The sequence below is a fragment of the Scyliorhinus torazame genome, chromosome 17 (genome assembly GCF_047496885.1).
Source record: "Scyliorhinus torazame isolate Kashiwa2021f chromosome 17, sScyTor2.1, whole genome shotgun sequence".
NCBI classification, from domain to species: domain Eukaryota; kingdom Metazoa; phylum Chordata; class Chondrichthyes; order Carcharhiniformes; family Scyliorhinidae; genus Scyliorhinus; species Scyliorhinus torazame.
Genome location: NC_092723.1, coordinates 89,428,330 through 89,447,999, shown reverse-complemented (window position 1 = coordinate 89,447,999; position 19,670 = coordinate 89,428,330). Strand labels below are relative to the sequence as shown.

At 44.0% G+C, this 19,670-nt stretch overlaps 1 protein-coding gene across 4 annotated transcripts in view; it reads right to left on the bottom strand.

Annotated features, from left to right (window-relative positions):
- The window catches only part of kdm5ba (lysine demethylase 5Ba), a 676,108-nt gene that overhangs the window by 560,643 nt on the left and 95,795 nt on the right, over positions 1 to 19,670 (bottom strand). For all 4 annotated transcript variants that reach the window (XR_011935801.1, XM_072480724.1, XM_072480725.1 and 1 more), the window contains exon 6: positions 6,113 to 6,209. Coding sequence is in view for 3 of the 4 variants with exons in the window: in XM_072480724.1 (XP_072336825.1) it covers positions 6,113 to 6,209 (97 nt within the window). In the remaining variant the exon portion in view is untranslated. The remainder of the gene's footprint in view (positions 1 to 6,112; positions 6,210 to 19,670) is intronic.

Below are 19,670 nucleotides of genomic sequence, written 5' to 3'. Positions count from 1 at the left end.
CACAGGCAAAAACTAGCAAGTGCTAAATCTCCTGTGTGTTAGAACTTGCAAAAGCCCAGACAGCACTGAAACCAGCAGCCATCTGCATACTAATGAGCGATCCCCGGGAACAATTGAAACATGTAAGGCGAATAAGACCAAGCCAGACTCCTCGGCGCCAGCAGGAGCCAAGACAAAGGAAGGCCAACGGACACTTAGGGATCGGCCAGCGATCAGGGAACGGCCCCAGTATTGGAGAAATCGATCCAAGTGATCGGAATGTAGTCCAATCACTTGGAACCAGATACGGGGTCCGCCCCGAACAGCGCGAAGCCCCTGGAGACTATAAAGTAAAGCCCCCCAAGTACAAATCGGTCATTTTGGCAGGGTCACTTTGCAGCGCGAAACAATCCTTGACAGTGAACTGCCTAGCTGCCTCATTAACCAAGTAAGTCTCCAGTCAACGCACGCTACAAGATAGGCGCTCCTAGCTACCAATCCATACCAGCTTTTGAATCCTGCAGACTCAGGATCGAACGAAAGGCCATTTGTCCCCCTGACCTGGTGGGCCAGTTCCGAAGCTAAGTATAGGCCTTTTAGTGTTAGAGATAGTCGAGTAAGTAGAGTTTTATGCATGAGTAGTGATTTACTGTGTATAATAAATGTGTTTTGATTTGAATCTTACTAATTGGTGTGTCGAGTTATTGATCAGCACTTGAACTTGAACCTTGTGGTGGTATCATGAAGATACCTGGCGACTCTAGAGCAAAGGTTATTGAAACAGAGCAAATTAAGTAAAGACACAACGGGCAACGAATTAAGAGCCAACCAAAGTTAGCAACACTGGATTCCTGTAACCCTCTTCTACACTCTCTCCAATGCGTTCACATCCTTCAAAAAGTGTGGCATTCAGAACTGTACACTATATCCAGCCAAGGTCTAACTGGTACCCGAGGCAATTTCAGCATAACCTCCTTGCTCTTGTAAATAGTACGTTGGCCTTCATAACGAGAGGATTTGAGTTCAAGAGCAAAAATGTCTTGCTGCAATTATACTGGGCCTTGTGAGGCCACACCTGGAATAGTGTGTGCAGTTTTGGTCTCCTTATCTGAGGACGGATGTTCTTGCTATAGACGGAGTGCAGAGAAGATTTATCAGATTGATTCCTGGGATGGCAAGACTGACGGATTAAGAGGGATTGTGTCAGTTAGGATTGTATTCGCTGGAGTTAAGAAGAATGAGGGGGGGGAATCTAATAGAAACCTATAAAATTCCAACAGGATTGGACAGGGTATGCAAGAAGGATGTTCCCAATGGTGGGGGTGTCCAGAATCGGGCCTCACAATCTGAGGATACGAGGTAGACCATTTAGAGCTGAGAATAGGAGAAATTTCTTTACCCAGAGTGCGGTCGGTCTGTGGAATTCGCTACCACAGAAAGCAGTTGAGGCCAAAACAATGAATGTTTTTAAGCAGCAATTAGATTTAGCACTTGGGGCAAAGGGGATCAAAGGATATGGGGGGTAGGCGGGATTAAGCTATTGAGTTGGATGAACAGTCATGATCATAATGAATAGCGGAGCAGGCTCATAGGTCGGAATAGCGTTCTCCTGCTCCTATTTTCTATGTTCCTACTCGATGACTATTATTAACACCTAGGATACGGTGTCTGCTTAATTAATTAACTGGTCTCCCCACCTGTCCTGCCACCTTTAATGACTTATGCACATACTACAAGCAGGTCTCTCTGCCCTTTAGAGTTGTACCCCTTCCCCACATCATCATCGGAGGCTGCTAGATATAGCACTTGGGAAGAATGCTGTTGGTTTTTTAAAAATTTTATTTTTTAAGGCGGGAACAGGAAGTTCGACCCGCGGACTTCTGGGAAGCGGCGTGCAGGGGTCGCCGGTAGGTGAGTATTTAGGTTTAAAATAACTTACCTTGCAGGGGCAATCACTTGGAGTTTCAGTGGGAGCGGAGTGCAGAAGCTGCTGGTGGGTGAGTATTGAAGTTCAAAATGTGCAGGGATCCCCTGCAGTCTTTCCCCTGAGAAACAAGTATACCGCTTTGGATACTTGTTGGGGGGGGGGGGGGGGGGACTTACCAGGGGTAAGCCATAGGGTACGGGCCTCTGGCACGGAGTCTGTCCCTGTTGCTCAGAAGGGAAGGGGGGAGAGGTGAAGAGCATTAGTAATTGGGGACTCGATAACCAGGGGCACAGATAGGAGATTTTGTGGGAGCGTGAGAGACTCACGTTTGGTATGTTGCCTCCCAGGTGCAAGGGTACGTGATGTCTCGGATCGTGTTTTCCGGGTCCTTAAGGGGGAGGGGGAGCAGCCCCAAGTCGTGGTCCACATTGGCACTAACGACACAGGTAGGAAAGGGGACAAGGATGTCAGGCAGGCTTTCAGGGAGCTAGGATGGAAGCTCAGAACTAGAACAAACAGAGTTGTTATCTCTGGGTTGTTGCCCGTGCCACGTGATAGTGAGATGAGGAATAGGGAGAGAGAGCAATTAAACACGTGGCTACAGGGATGGTGCAGGCGGGAGGGATTCAGATTTCTGGATAACTGGGGCTCTTTCTGGGGAAGGTGGGACCTCTACAGACAAGATGGTCTACATCTGAACCTGAGGGGCACAAATATCCTGGGGGGGAGATTTGTTAGTGCTCTTTGGGGGGGGGGATTTAAACTAATGCAGCAGGGGCATGGGAACCTGGATTGTAGTTTTAGGGTACGGGAGATTGAGAGTATAGAGGTCAGGAGCACAGATTTGACGTCGCAGGAGGGGGCCAGTGTTCAGGTAGGTGGTTTGAAGTGTGTCTACTTCAATACCAGGAGTATACGAAATAAGGTAGGGGAACTGGCAGCATGGGTTGGTACCTGGGACTTCGATGTTGTGGCCATTTCGGAGTCATGGATAGAGCAGGGACAGGAATGGATGTTGCAGGTTCCGGGGTTTAGGTGTTTTAGTAAGCTCAGAGAAGGAGGCAAAAGAGGGGGAGGTGTGGCGCTGCTAGTCAAGAGCAGTATTACGCTGGCGGAGAGGATGCTAGATGGGGACTCATCTTCCGAGGTAGTATGGGCTGAGGTTAGAAACAGGAAAGGAGAGGTCGCCCTGTTGGGAGTTTTCTATAGGCCTCCAAATAGTTCTAGGGATAGAATTTCATAGAATTTAGAGGAAAGGATGACGAGGATGATCCTGGATAAGAGCGAAAGTAACAGGGTAGTTATTATGGGAAACTTTAACTTTCCAAATATTGACTGGAAAAGATATAGTTCGAGTACATTAGATGGGTCGTTTTTTGGACAGTGTGTGCAGGAGGGTTTCCTGACACAATATGTTGACAGGCCAACAAGAGGCGAGGCCACGATGTATTTGGTTTTGGGTAATGAACCAGGCCAGGTGTTGGATTTGGAGGTAGGAGAGCACTTTGGGGACAGTGACCACAATTCGGTGACGTTTACGTAAATGATGGAAAGGGATAAGTATACACCGCAGGGCAAGAGTTATAGCTGGGGGAAGGGCAATTATGATGCCATTAGACATGACTTGGGGGGGATAGGTTGGAGAAGTAGGCTGCAAGTATTGGGCACACTGGATAAGTGGAGCTTGTTCAAGGATCAGCTACTGCGTGTTCTTGATAAGTATGTACCGGTCAGGCAGGGAGGAAGGCGTAGAGCGAGGGAACCGTGGTTTACCAAAGAAGTGGAATCTCTTGTTAAGAGGAAGAAGGAGGCCTATGTGAAGATGAGGTGTGAAGTTTCAGTTGGGGCGATGGATAGTTGCAAGGTAGCGAGGAAGGATCTAAAGAAAGAGCCAAGACGAGCAAGGAGGGGACATGAGAAGTATTTGGCAGGTAGGATCAAGGAAAACCCAAAAGCTTTCTATAGGTATGTCAGGAATAAGCGAATGACTAGGGTAAGAGTAGGACCAGTCAAGGACAGGGATGGGAAGTTGTGTGTGGAGTCTGAAGAGATAGGCGAGATACTAAATGAATATATTTTGTCAGTATTCACTCAGGAAAAAGATAATGTTGTGGAGGAGAATGCTGAGACCCAGGCTATTAGAATAGATGGCATTGAGGTACGTAGGGAAGAGGTGTTGGCAATTCTGGACAGGCTGAAAATAGATAAGTCCCCGGGGCCTGATGGGATTTATCCTAGGATTCTCTGGGAGGCCAGGGAAGAGATTGCTGGACCTTTGGCTTTGATTTTTATGTCATCATTGGCTACAGGAATAGTGCCAGAGGACTGGAGGATAGCAAATGTGTTCAAGAAGGGGAGCAGAGACAACCCCGGCAACTATAGACCGGTGAGCCTCATGTCTGTAGTGGGTAAAGTCTTGGAGGGGATTATAAGAGACAAGATTTATAATCATCTTGATAGGAATAATATGATCAGGGATAGTCAGCATGGCTTTGTGAAGGGTAGGTTATGCCTCACAAACCTTATCGAGTTCTTTGAGAAGGTGACTGAACAGGTAGACGAGGGTAGAGCAGTTGATGTGGTGTATATGGATTTCAGTAAAGGTTCCCCACGGTAGACTCTTGCAGAAAATACGGAGGCTGGGGATTGAGGGTGATTTAGAGATGTGGATCAGAAATTGGCTAGCTGAAAGAAGACAGAGGGTGGTGGTTGATGGGAAATGTTCAGAATGGAGTTCAGTTTCAAGTGGCGTACCACAAGGATCTGTTCTGGGGCCGTTGCTGTTTGTCATTTTTATCAATGACCTAGAGGAAGGCGCAGAAGGGTGGGTGAGTAAATTTGCAGACGATACTAAAGTCGGTGGTGTTGTCGACAGTGTGGAAGGATGTAGCAGGTTACAGAGGGACATAGATAAGCTGCAGAGCTGGGCTGAGAGGTGGCAAATGGAGTTTAATGTAGAGAAGTGTGAGGTGATTCACTTTGGAAGGAATAACAGGAATGCGGAATATTTGGCTAATGGTAAAGTTCTTGAAAGTGTGGATGAGCAGAGGGATCTAGGTGTCCATGTACATAGATCCCTGAAAGTTGCCACCCAGGTTGATAGGGTTGTGAAGAAGGCCTATGGAGTGTTGGCCTTTATTGGTAGAGGGATTGAGTTCCGGAGTCAGGAGGTCATGTTGCAGCTGTACAAAACTCTGGTACGGCCGCATTTGGAGTATTGCGTACAGTTCTGGTCACCGCATTATCGGAAGGACGTGGAGGCTTTGGAGCGGGTGCAGAGGAGTTTTACCAGGATGTTGCCTGGTATGGAGGGAAAATCTTATGAGGAAAGGCTGATGGACTTGAGGTTGTTTTCGTTGGAGAGAAGAAGGTTAAGAGGAGACTTAATAGAGGCATACAAAATGATCAGGGGGTTAGATAGGGTGGACAGTGAGAGCCTTCTCCCGCGGATGGAAATGGCTGGCACGAGGGGACATAGCCTTAAACTGAGGGGTAATAGATATAGGACAGAGGTCAGAGGTAGGTTCTTTACGCAAAGAGTGGTGAGGCCATGGAATGCCCGACCTGCAACAGTAGTGAACTCGCCAACATTGAGGGCATTTAAAATTTATTGGATAAGCATATGGATGATAATGGCATAGTGTAGGTTAGATGGCTTTTGTTTTGGTGCAACATCGTGGGCCGAAGGGCCTGTACTGCGCTGTATCGTTCTATGTTCTATGTTCTAATGGGATCAAAGGCTATGGAGAGAAAGCAGGTTTAGGCTATTGAGTTAGATGATCAGCCATGGTCGTGATGAATGGTGGAGCAGGCTCGAAGGGCCAAAAGGCTTCCTCGTGCTCCTATCTTCTATGTATCTATGTATTCCCCAACACCAAAGTTAAACTGACTGGTTTGTAATGGCCCAGCTTATCCTTACACCTCTTTCTTATCCAGTGCTTCCAACACTGAAAATAAAACATGAAATTATGAGCAAGTTGGGCTACAAAAAAATATGCATGATATTGCAATTGGCTAGACAGCTAACATTTGGGTCAGATTAATACCAACAGCCTGGGATTCAATCTCTGTTCCAGCAGACATAGAAGGTCTGACCGTACCCATAGTATAAAAGAAAAATATCACAGCACTCTGCTGTAGTTCAACAAATAATACCCAAGGTCCTGCCTTTGGGTAGAGAACTGAAGAAGAATAGTTTATTCATACCACTTTCACATTTCATCGATCCACTCCTCGTCTTTGGACGCAAGTCATGAGCATGAACCTCAATTATCTCACTGACCTCTGTCTTGACACATCCCACCTATAAATTAACAGATAAAACAATAATTCAGATATCTTGTTCAGTCTCAATTAAAATATTGATGGACAACAATCATAAAGTAATCATAGAATCATACAGCACAGAAAAGGTCCTTTGGCTCATCGCGTCTGCACCGGTTAAACAGAACCACCTAACCATTCTAATTCCATTTGCCAGTACTTGGCCCACAGCCTTGTATGGCCTGGGATCACAAATACACATCTAAATAGTTAAATGCTAGAAGGGTCTCTGCACCCACCACCCTTTCAGGCATTGAATTCCCATCTCCCACCATCCTCTGGATAAAAAGGGTTTTCCTCACATCCCTTCGAAACCTCCTGCCCATACTTTAAGTTGTCATGTGAGAGTACCTTTAAGAAATGGATGTGTAAGCAATGTACCTTTTAAGAAAACAGTGATGTCGGAGAGTGGGTGGAGCTCAGCTCAGTTCAGCCATTTTGAAGTTTGGTTTTGCAGTTTGAAAGGTGCCTGGCTGGTTTTGCTGAGAGCAGCTTCAAAGTGCCTGGCTGTTTTGCTGTGAGCTGATTAAAAGGAGAAAGTCAGTTTGAGACAGCAGCTTGATAAGTTCTGGTTTGCTGTGAGTTGCGTGAAAGGAGAAAGACAGTTTGAAAAAGCAGCTTGGGTGTGTCTGTGTGTTTGCAGAGAGCTGCAGGAAGAAAGCAAGGTGCTGGAGCTGAAGTCAACCAAGCATATATATCTCTGCCATAAAACAGAAAATATATATATTAACTGTGACTGATGTGTTACTGTTTTGAAGGTTTGAAGTTTTGGATGTTTGAAGGAACATTTTGAGGGATTATTTAGTGGTGTATTGTTTTCTGGGTTATCTTTGAAGTAAGGGGTGTTAAGGGATCCAATGGTTATTTAAAAGTTTAAGTTGAGTTCATAGAATAAACATTGTTTTGTGTTTAAAAACCACGTGTCCATAATTGTAATATCACACCTGGCGAACAAGCCGCGTGCTCGGAAAAGCAACCATTAACTCCATGATGCATTTTGGGGTTCTGAAAACGCCTCGCCCATAACAATTGGGGGCTCGAGGGGGATGAAAATCTATCTATTGGATTGGCTTTTGTGAACGTAAAGACAGTGACGGATTGTTTATTTTCTGGTGTGGTATTTTAGTTTTACTGGTTGTGTTGTGAACAATGGCTCTTTCGGAGGCTCAGAGGTTTTTGGGGTTGGACGCGGTAACATGTGATACCTTACGGACAGAGACTAAAGACAGACTGTTAGGTTTGGCAAAAGCATTGCAGTTAACACTGCCTAGCAAAATACAAAAAGATGAGGTACTTAACGCAGTATCTGCGCATTTTTGTTTGCCCGAGATACATTCTGAGTCATTAAATATGGCAAAGCTCCAGTTGCAGATTAAGCAATTTGAACATGAAAAAGAATTTAAGTGACTTAAACGTGCAATGATAGAAAAAGAAAGAGATAGAGATGGAGAGGAAAAAGAAAAGGAGAGAGAAGAAAGAAACAAAGAAAGAGATAGAGAGGAAAGGGAAAAAGAGAGAGTTTGAACTTCGGAAAATGGCTCTGAAACATGAAAATCAGTTAAAATTGGTAGACGCAAAGGGACACGTACAGTTGGAGGAGATGGATGAGGATAATGAGACAGAGCGTCATAGTCGAAGACGTGGGGATCTATTTAAATATGTCCAAGCATTGCCACGGTTTGACGAGAAGGAGGTAGACGCCTTTTTCATTTCATTTGAGAAGGTAGCTAAACAAATGCAATGGCCACAGGACATGTGGGTATTACTCTGCACTGTAAATTCAATGATAATCTATGATTAATCTAGGACAAAGGTTCGGCACAACATCGTGGGCCGAAGGGCCTGTTCTGTGCTGTATTTTCTATGTTCTATGTACTCATTCAAACAAAGCTGGTAGGTAGGGTTAGAGAACTGTTTGCATCACTACCGGAGGAGGTATCTGGAACGTATGAGGAGGTGAAGAAATCCATCTTACGTGCATATGACCTAGTGCCTGAAGCTTACAAAGGTTTAGAAATTTAAGGAAAGAATTTGGTCAAACACACATGGAGTTTGAAAGGCTCAAACAGAGTAATTTTGATAGATGGATAAGGGCCTTGAAAATAGACCAAACGTATGAAGCTCTCAGAGAAAATATACTTTTGGAGGAGTTTAAAAATTCAATTCCTGATGTAGTGAGAACTCATGTGGAAGTACAAGAGTGTTAAAACTGCGAGATTAGCAGCGGAAATGGCAGATGATTATGAATTAGTTCATAAATCAAAGATTGGTTTCCGACATCAGTTTCAGCAGGTGAGGGATAGAAACTGGGGACATGAGAAATACTCAAGTGGTAAAGGTAAAGGTTATCTGATGGGAGACAATAAAGAGAGTGTACTTCAGATTAAAAAGGAAATCCACGAGGGTGGAAAAGAAATGAAAAGTTTCAGATGTTTTCACTGTAATAAACTAGGCCATGTAAAATCACAGTGTTGGTGGTTGAAGAAAAGCACTGGGAAGGCTGATGTGGTAAAACAGGATAAGACAGTGGGATTTGTTAAGAGTGGTAAAGGAAAGCCCAAAGGAAGCGAAGGAGGTGCAACCGAGTTGTACAGCCTATTCAAGAAGTAATTGTGAAGGTGCCAGATGTCTTGAAAGAATTTACTTGTGTGGGTAAAATGTACTCATGAGCATCAGGAGGACCAGGTAAAGAAGTCACAATTTTAAGAGATACAGGGGCTAGTCAATCGTTAATGGTAAGAGATGAGGAATTATGTAGTTTGGGAAGAATGTTGCCAGAAAAGGTGGTGATGTGTGGAATTCAGGGTGAGAGGAGTAGTGTACCATTATATAAGGTAAGGTTGGAAAGTCCAGTGAAGAGTGGTGAAGTGGTAGTAGGAGTAATAGATAAACTATCTTGTCCAGGAATAGTTTATTTTGGCTAATGATATAGATGGATCGCAGGTGGGAGTGATGCCTATTGTGGTTGATAAGCCAGTGGAAAATCAGACAACTGAAGTGTTGAAGGACGAATATCCTGGGATTTATCCGGATTGTGTAGTAAAAAGGTCGCAAAGTCACAGGTATGACAAGAGGAGAAATCAAAGAGTGAAGATGAAGTTGAAGTGCAATTATCAGAAACGATTTTTGATCAGATGGTTGAAAAAGGACAAGAACAGGTGGAGGATGAGGCAGATAGTTTTAGTTCAGGAAAATTGGCGGAGTTACAACAGAAAACTGTAGAAATAAAACGGATATATCAGAAAGCATATATGGCAGAGGAATCTGAGAGTATACCAGAGTCAAATTACCGTAAAAGTGATGTCTTGATGAGAAAATGGAGACCTGTACAAATGCAGGCGGATGAAAAGTGGGCAGAAGTTAATCAAGTAATATTGCCAGTAGGGTATAGAAAGGAGGTGTTGCGAGTTGCACATGAGGTCATTTGGGAATAAGGAAAACTCAAGCTAAAGTCCAGAAACACTTTTATTGGCCTGGACTACATAAAGATGTAGTTAAATTTTGTCAATCATGTCACACATGTCAAGTGATAGGGAAACCTCAAGCAGTGATAAAACCTTAATACCCATTCCAGCATTTGAGGAATCTTTTACGAGGGTCCTAATCGATTGTGTAGGACCGCTTCCCAAAACAAAAGTGGGAATCAAATCTTTTGACTATAATGGATGTGTCTATTGTGGTTGATAAGCCAGTGGAAAATCCAGGGTCCCAGGTTCGATTCTGGCTTGGATCACTGTCTGTGCGGAGTCTGCACATCCTCCCCGTGTGTGCGTGGGTTTCCTCCGGGTGCTCCGGTTTCCTCCCACAGTTCAAAGATGTGCGGGTTAGGTGGATTGGCCATGATAAATTGCCCTTAAGTGTCCAAAATTGACCTTAGTGTCCAAAATTGCCCTTAGTGTTGGGTGGGGTTACTGGGTTATGGGGATAGGGTGGCGGTGTTGACCTTGGGTACGGTGCTCTTTCCAAGAGCCGGTGCAGATTCAATGGGCTGAATGGCCTCCTTCTGCTCTGTAAATTCTATGGTCTACTAGCTTTCCAGAGGCCATTCCAGTACATAATATTACAGCTAAAAGGATTGTGGAGGAGTTACTTAAATTCTTTACTAGATATGGACTACCCACAGAAATTCAATCAGATCAAGGATCAAGTTTTACTTCAAAGTTATTCAAAGAAGCTATGGATAGCGTAGGAATAAAACAATTTAAATCAACTGCGTACCATCCAGAATCAGAGGGAGGGTTAGAAAGGTGGCATCAGACATTAAAGACAATGTTGAGGGCATATTGTCAAGATTATCCAGACGATTGGGATAAAGGAATCCCATTCGTATTGTTTGCAATTAGGGATGCACCTAATGAGTCTACCAAATTTAGTCCTTTTGAACTAATTTTTGGTCATGAGGTAAGAGGACCACTTAAATTGATTGAGGAAAAATTGGTGTGTGAGAAATCGGAAATTACGCTATTCGATTACGTGTCAAATTTTAGGGAACGATTAAATAGAGCAGGTGAATTGGCTAGACAACATTTAAAAGTTTCACAAAATGTGATGAAACGGGTAGCGGACAAGAAATCCAAAGTTCGTAGTTTTGTCAGTGGGGATAAAGTTTTAGTGTTGATACCAGTGGTAGGGGAGCCTTCAAAAGCTAGGTTTTGTGGACCGTATCAGATTGAAAGGAAATTAAGTGAGGTGAATTATGTGGTAAAAACACCAGATAGAAGGAAGACTCACCGAGTGTGTCATGTGAATATGCTTAAAAGGTACTTTGAAAGGGAAGGAGAGAAAAAGGAGGTTTTAATGATTCTAACTCAAAGTGACGAACCAAATCCAGAGGACTGTGAATTTGACATACCTCAAACTAAATTGGAAAATGAGGATGTTCTTAAAAATTGGGATGAATTGTTAAGTTACCTTCCAGAGGAAAAACAAACTGGCCTTAAAGAGTTATTTATCCCCACTCTCTGCTTTCTGTGAGTTAACCAATCCTCTACCCAGAAGGGTTATTGATATCACATGGGCAAGTTTGTAGCGATAAATTGGGAAGTAGGAAAAAGGCTACACATGACGTAGATGTGGGAAATGCTGTTCCTATCAAACAACATCCATATAGACTTAATCCTTTAAAATTGGCACAATCTGGGACAATCTGCGTCTATTTACAACTTCCAGACATGGAAAGAACCTTTAAAACATCGTCTGGAGTTCTTCGATCGACTTCAGGAGGTGGGTTTGGTGATGAACCTAGCCGAAAGTGAATTTGAGGAAACCCGAATCACTTTCCTTACAGTTTCCAATGCCCTCAAGACGAAGGGAAATAATGCAATCTCTTAGCATGAATGAATTTGATCGAACCTTTGTGCAAAGGTTTTCATAGAATTTACAGAGCAGAAGGAGGCCATTCAGCCCATCGAGTCTGCACCGGCTCTTGGAAAGAGCACCCTACCCAAGGTCAACACCGCCACCCTATCCCCATAACCCAGTAACCCCACCCAACACTAAGGGCAACCTTGGCCACTAAGGGCAATTTATCATGGCCAATCCACCTAACCTGCATATCTTTGGACTGTGGGAGGAAACCGGAGCACCCGGAGGAAACCCACGCACACACGGGGAGGATGTGCAGACTCCGCACAGACAGTGACCCAAGCCAGAATCGAACCTGGGACCCTGGAGCTGTGAAGCAATTGTGCTATCCACAAGGCTACCGTGCTGCCCCTACGTCTACAAACGTTTTGTGGCGTGATTACTCCACTGATGAACTTGCTAATGAAACGTCAAAAATGTCAATGGACAGCGGACTTTGAACAGGCATTTGACTGCCTGAAAGCTGTGATCACCAACGTTCCTGTATTGGAGAATTGCAAGGGGCTCTGTGGTCAGATTGAACTGAAGTATCTGATTCTAAAGAGAAATGCCGAGGAGTAGAGGAATGGATGGATCGTGCAGAGACTTTGTCCAAAGAGACTGTCAATCGAGAAGGATTTCAGTTGGAGGAAGAAGAACAAAGAAAAATGGACTGTATTGTTATACCTGTTTGAGTGTGTTGTTTTCTTCAAATGAAAATGTATATTTACTGTGTGCATTTCTTAGTGGATGGTGAAAAAGTGAAAAATGAAACCATCTTGAAGTTGATGGGTTTTTTTTTCTTGGGGGAGGTGTCATGTGAGAGTACCTTTAAGAAATGGATGTGTAAGCAATGTATCTTTTAAGAAAACAGTGATGTCGGAGAGTGGGTGGAGCTCAGCTCAGTTCAGCCATTTTGAAGTTTGGTTTTGCAGTTTGAAAAGTGCCTGGCTGGTTTTGCTGAGAGCAGCTTCAAAGTGCCTGGCTGTTTTGCTGTGAGCTGATTAAAAGGAGAAAGCCAGTTTGAGAAAGCTGCTTGATACATTCTGGTTTGCTGTGAGTTGGTTGAAGAGAGAAAGACAGTTTGAAAAAGCAGCTTGGGTGTGTCTGTGTGTTTCTAGAGATCTGCAGGAAGAAAGCAAGGTGCTGGAGCTGAAGTCAACCAAGCATATATATCTCTGCCATAAAACAGAATATATATATATTAACTGTGACTGGTGTGTTACTGTTTTGAAGGTTTGAAAGTTTTGGATGTTTGAAGGAACATTTTGAGGGATTATTTAGTAGTGTATTATTTTCAGGGTTATCTTTGAAGTAAGGGGTGTTAAGGGATCCAATGTATATTTAAAAGGTTAAGTTGAGTTCATAGAATAAACATGTTCTGTGTTTAAAAACCACGTGTCCATAATTGTAATATCACACCTGGGGAACAAGCCGCGTGCTCGGAAAATCAACAAATCCATTAAAGGGAGAGGTTGGTTGAACTCCATGATACATTTTGGGGTTCTGAAAACACCTCGCCCATAACAAAGTTCTGTCTCTTGTTCAGAATTATGAAATATCTCCTTTAATGTCTGCCACTGCTTCTCCAGTCACTCTTGTAATTGCCTTTATTTATGATCCGGGGCTGGTTTAGCACACTGGGCTACATCGCTGGCTTTTAAAGACGACCCAGGCAGGCCAGCAACACGGTTCAATTCCCGTACCAGCCTTCCCGAACAGGCGCCGGAATGTGGCGACTAGGGACTTTTCACAGTAACTTCATTGAAGCCTACTTGCGATATAAGCGATTTTCATTTCATTATTTAAGTTTAAGTTTACTTGTGTTTCCAGGAATATTGGAACAGGAGTAGGCTATTCCCGTTATTCAATGCGATCATGGCTGATCTGTGACCTAACTCTATACACTTTCCTTTGGCCCATATCCCTTGCAATTATCCCTTAAACAATGCTAACCAATACAGTCACACAATAACTCACCTGCTATCTTTACTTCTACTCAAGCAACAGAACCATCTCTGGTTGCAATTCATTTTTAAATGCTGTTAGCAGACTCAGGAATACTTGCCGTAAAGTGATGTCCTTGACCCGAAACATGTCAGAATAATGCAGAACCTCTGGCTGTATTTCTTCAGAAACTGATTCTCAGACTAACTCAGACCACCCACAGACTAACTCTGAACCTCAACACCTTCAGCCCTTGGCTCCTCCCATTAACGGCATCTTACTAAATTAAACACACTAATTACGTCCTCAGCAGGGAACCCTTAATCTAAATAAAAGTTCATTATTCCAAACTTTTAGGATGCTTCAAATGCACTTCGGGCTACAAAAATCCTCCAAATCAGGATTTTTAGGAACACTATGGCAGCAGTCATATACACTAATGCAGGGGTTTAACCCTTAATGCACCAAATTCGTATTAATTTAAGAACAAAGAACAAAGAAAAGTACAGCACCGGAACAGGCCCTTCGGCCCTCCAAGCCCATGCCGACCATGCTGCCCGTCTGAACTAAAATCTTCTACACTTCCTGGGTCCTTATCCCTCTATTCCCATCCTATTCATAGTATGAAGTCTTACAACACCAGGTTAAAGTCCAACAGGTTTGTTTCGATGTCACTAGCTTTCGGAGCGCTGCTCCTTCCTCAGGTGAATGAAGAGGAAGGAGCAGCGCTCTGAAAGCTAGTGACATCGAAACAAACCTGTTGGACTTTAACCTGGTGTTGTAAGACTTCGTACTGTGCTCACCCCAGTCCAACGCCGGCATCTCCACATCATCCTATTCATGTAATCCCATCCTATTCATGCCCCTTAAATGTCACTATCGTCCTTGCTTCCATCACCTCCTCCGGCAGTGAGTTCCAGGCACCCACTACCCTCTGTGTAAAAAACATGCCTCGTACATCTCCTCAAAAACTTGCCCCTCGCACCTTAAACCTATGCCCCCTAGTAATTGGCCCCTCTACCCTGGGGAAAAGCCTCTGACTATCCACTCTGTCTATGCCCCTCATAATTTTGTAGACCTCTATCAGGTCGCCCCTCAACCTCCGTCGTTCCAGTGAGAACAAACCGAGTTTATTCAACCGCTCCTCATAGTTAATGCCCTCCATACCAGGCAACATCCTGGTAAATCTCTTCTGCACCCCCTCTCAATCCTCCACATCCTTCTGGTAGTGTGGCGACCAGAATTGAACATGATACTTAAGTGTGGCCGAAGTAAGGTTCTATACAGCTGCAACATGACTTGCCAATTCTTATACTCAATGCCCCAGCCAATGAAGGCAAGCATGCCGTATGCCTTCTTGACTACCTTCTCCACCTGTGTTGCCCCTTTCAGTGACATGTGGACATGCTCACCTCGATCTCTCTGACTTTCAATGCTCTTGAGGGTTCTACCATTCACTGTATATTCCCTACCTGCATTTGACCTTCCAAAATGCATTACCTCACATTTGTCCGGATTAAACTCCATCTGCCATCTCTCTTCCCAAGTCTCCAAATGATCTAAATCCTACTGTATCCTCTGACAGTCCTCATCGCGATCTGCAATTCCACCAACCTTTGTGTCGTCTGCAAACTTACTCATCAGACCAGTTACATTTTCCTCCAAATCATTCATATATTCTACAAACAGCAACGGTCATAGCACTGATCCCTGCAGAACACCACTAGTCACAGCCCTCCAAATAGAAAAGCACCCTTCCATTGCTACTCTCTGCCTTCTGTGACCTAGCCGGTTCTGTATCTACTTTGCCAGCTCACCCCTGATCCCGTGTGTCTTCACCTTTTGTACCAGTCTACCATGAGGGACCTTGTCAAAGGCCTTACTGAAGTCCACATAGACAACATGCCCTACCTGCATCAATCATCTTTGTGACCTCTTCGAAAAACTATTTTCAAGTTAGTGAGACACAACCTCCCCTTCACAAAACCATGCTGCCTCTCACTAATACGTCCATTTGCTTCCAAATTGGAGTAAATCCTGTCTCGAAGAATTCTCTGCAATAATTTCCCTACCAGTAGTTCCCTGCATTATCCTTGCTACCTTTCTTAAACAAAGGAACAACATTGGCTATTCTCCAGTCGTCCGGGACATCACCTGAAGACAGTGAGGATCCAAAGATTTCTATCAATGCCTCAGCAATTTCCTCTAGCCTACTTCAGTATTCTGGGGTAGATCCCATCAGATCCTGGGGACTTATCTACCATAATATTTTTCAAGACGCCCAACACCTCGTCTTTTTGGATCTCAATGTGACCCAGGCTATCTACACACCCTTCTCCAGACTCAACATAAGAACATAAGAACTAGGAGCAGGAGTAGGCCATCTGGCCCCTCGAGCCTGCTGCACCATTCAATGAGATCATGGCTGATCTTTTGTGGACTCAGCTCCACTTTCCGGCCCGAACACCATAACTCTTAATCCCTTTATTCTTCAAAAAAACTATCTATCTTTATCTTAAAAACATTTAATGAAGGAGCCTCTACTGCTTCACTGGGCAAGGAATTCCATAGATTCACAACCCTTTGGGTGAAGAAGTTCCTCCTAAACTCAGTCCTAAATCTACTTCCCCTTATTTTGAGGCTATGCCCCCTAGGTCTGCTTTTACCCGCCAGTGGAAACAACCTGCCCGCATCTATCCTATCTATTCCCTTCATAATCTTATATGTTTCTATAAGATCCCTCCTCATCCTTCTAAATTCCAACGAGTACAGTCCCAGTCTACTCAACCTCTCCTTGTAATCCAACCCCTTCAGCTCTGGGATTAACCTAGTGAACCTCCTCTGCACACCCTCCAGTGCCAGTACGTCCTTTCTCAAGTAAGGAGACCAAAACTGAACACAATACTCCAGGTGTGGCCTCACTAACACCTTATACAATTGCAGCAGAACCTCCCTAGTCTTAAACTCCATCCCTCTAGCAATGAAGGACAAAATTCCATTTGCCTTCTTAATCACCTGTTGCACCTGTAAAACAACTTTTTGCGACTCATGCACTTGCACACCCAGGTCTCTTTGCACAGCAGCATGTTTTAATATTTTATCATTTAAATAATAATCCCTTTTGCTGTTATTCCTACCAAAATGGATAACCTCACATTTGTCAACATTGTATTCCATCTGCCAGACCCTCGCCCATTCACTTAACCTATCCTTATATTCCACGCAGGCTTAGTTTGTTCTCAGCCTTTTAGCCCTGTCAAATGCCTCCCTTTTCTTTTTGACGAGGCCTACAATATCTCTCGTTATCCAAGGTTCCCGAAATTTGCCGTATTTATCCTTCTTCCGCACAGGAACATGCCGGTCCTGAATTCCTTTTAACTGACATTTGAAAGCCTCCCACATGTCAGATGTTGATTTACCCTCAAACATCCGCCCCCAATATAGGTTCTTCAGTTCCCGCTTAATATTGTTATAATTAGCCTTCCCCCAATTTAGCACATTCACTCTAGGACCACTCTTATCCTTGTCCACCAGCACTTTAAAACTTACTGAATTGTGGTCACTGTTCCTGAAATGCGCCTCTACTGAAACTTCTACCACCTGGCCTGGCTCATTCCCCAATACCAGGTCCAGTACAGCCCCTTCCCTAGTTGGACTGTCTACATATTGTTTTCAGAAGCCCTCCTGGATGCTCCTTACAAACTCTGCCCCATCTAAGCCCCTAGCACTAAGTGAGTCCCAGTCAATATTGGGGAAGTTGAAGTCTCCCATCACAACAACCCTGTTGTTTTTACTCTTTTCCAAAATCTGTCTACCTATCTGCTCCTCTATCTCCCGCTGGCTGTTGGGGGGCCTGTAGTAAATCCCCAACATTGTGACTGCACCCATCTTATTCCTGATCTCTACCCATATAGTCTCGCTGCCCTCTGAGGTGTCCTCCTGTAATACAGCTATGATATTCTCCCTAACCAGCAGCGCAACTCCGCCACCCCTTTTACATCTCCCTCTATCCTGCCTGAAACATCTAAATCCTGGAACCTTTAGCTGCCAATCCTGTCCTTCCCTCAACCAAGTCTCTGTAATGGCAACAACATCATAGTTCCAAGTACTAATCCAAGCTCTAAGTTCATCTGCCTTACCCGTAATACTTCTTGCATTAAAACATATGCACTTCAGGCCACCAGACCCGCTGTTTTCAGCATCATCTCCCTGTCTGCTCATCCTCAGAGCCATACTAGCCCTATTCACTAGTTCTCCCTCAATGCTTTCACCTTCTGACCTATTGCTCCGGTGCCCACCCCTCTGCCATACTAGTTGAAACCCTCCCGTAAAATTGCTACATTCATCACATGCCTTGTTAACTGGCAGCACGGTAGCACAGTAGTTAGCACTGCTGCTTCACTGCTCCAGGGACCTGGGTTCAATTCCAGCCTTGGATGACTGTGGAGCTAGCACATTCTCCCCATGTCTGCAGTCTGCATGGGTCTCCTCCATATGCTCCGGTTTCCCCCCTCAGTCTGATGTGGAGTTTAGGTGGATTGACAATGCTCAATGCGCAGGGTTACGAAAATTGGCCATGCTCAATGCATGGGATTACTGGGTTCGGGTGGGGGTGTGGGGCTAGATCGAGTGCACTTTCGGAGGATCAATGCAGACTTGATGGGCCGAACGGCTTCCTTCTGCACTGTAGGGATTCAATGGATTAACAGTACAGTGCGTATATCTACACCATATGGATTGTAATGGTTCAAGGCTTCAAGGGCAATTGGGCAAATGTTGGCCTTTCCGGTGACGCTCACACCCAGTGAAAGAATAAGTAAATATATTCACAACTGATGTTCCATTTCAAATCTCGATAGTTAAAACTTAATTACTAACATTACTATATTCCAAAATACAGAAATAATGAACTCTGGTGGGATAGAAAGTCACATATCAAAATTTGCTGACAGACGACACTGTAAGCAGTGTAGATGGAAGTATATCACAAAGAGGTATGATTAGATTGAGTGAATGGGCAAACTGTGCAAATGGAGTTCACTGTAGGCAAATGTGAGATTATCCAAATGGCGAAAAGTTGGAGAACCAAAAAGACACGAGGTCCAGATGCATAGCTCATTAAATTATCATGAACAATGTTAGGGTTCTTCCTGTTTATTGCCTTATTGCCCCTTTATTTTATTTGCTTTTATCATTTTTGATCATGGATGATTATTGGACATGAGGAGTAAGGAATTCAGAATTCATGAATTGGCCAAAAGACTGTACTCTGTCTGGTAACTTGTATTGATTGGATCTTATCCCAGTGGAATTGATTTCAGAGAACTCACACAAAGACAACGACATGCTTTCCCTCTCTCTCCAGGGAGGCTGCGAGTGCTGTGTTACTGAAGCTGCAGAGAACCTAAATGAAGAAATCTACAGGGAAACCATTACAGGCTGCAAACAAAGACAAGGACCTGCTCTCTCTCTCTCCAGAAAGGCTGAGAGTGCTGTATTTCTGATACTACAGAGACCTGAATGAAACAACGTTAGGAAAATACCTCGAACTGAAAGCAAAGTTTAACGAGAAGAAAGGTGTTGAAAACTGCCATCTGAAACAAAGACTATTTTTCCCTTTTACTTATCATTTTTACCCCTTTCTTCCCCTCTGTTATCTTCACAGCTCGAGGGTCCAAGGTTCGATTCCCGGCTTGGGTCACTATCTGTGCGGAGTCTGCAAATTCTCCCTGTGTCTGCATGGGTTTTTCCGGGTGCTCTGGTTTACTCCCATAATCCTAAATTGTGCCGGTTAGGTGGATTGGCTATGCTAAATTGCCCTTGGTGTCCAAAATGTTTAGGTGGCGTTACTGGGTAACGGGGATAGGGTGGAGGTGTGGGCTTGGGTAGGGTCCTTCTGCACTGTAAATTCTATGATTCTGATGTGTGTGCATATACATATATCATACACGACGGTGGGACAATTAAAGTGGGGAATTAGATAATGGTTAACCAGGTGTACTTGCTGCATATTTCATTATAGTTCTGGTTATAAACAAACAGTAATTGTGTTTTAACTTACAAGCTTGGTAATTGTAATTATTGGGCAAGCCAGGGGCCGACGTTTGGTAGTTTTCTAAGAATTGTTGGTTAATTCATTTGTGTTGCGACA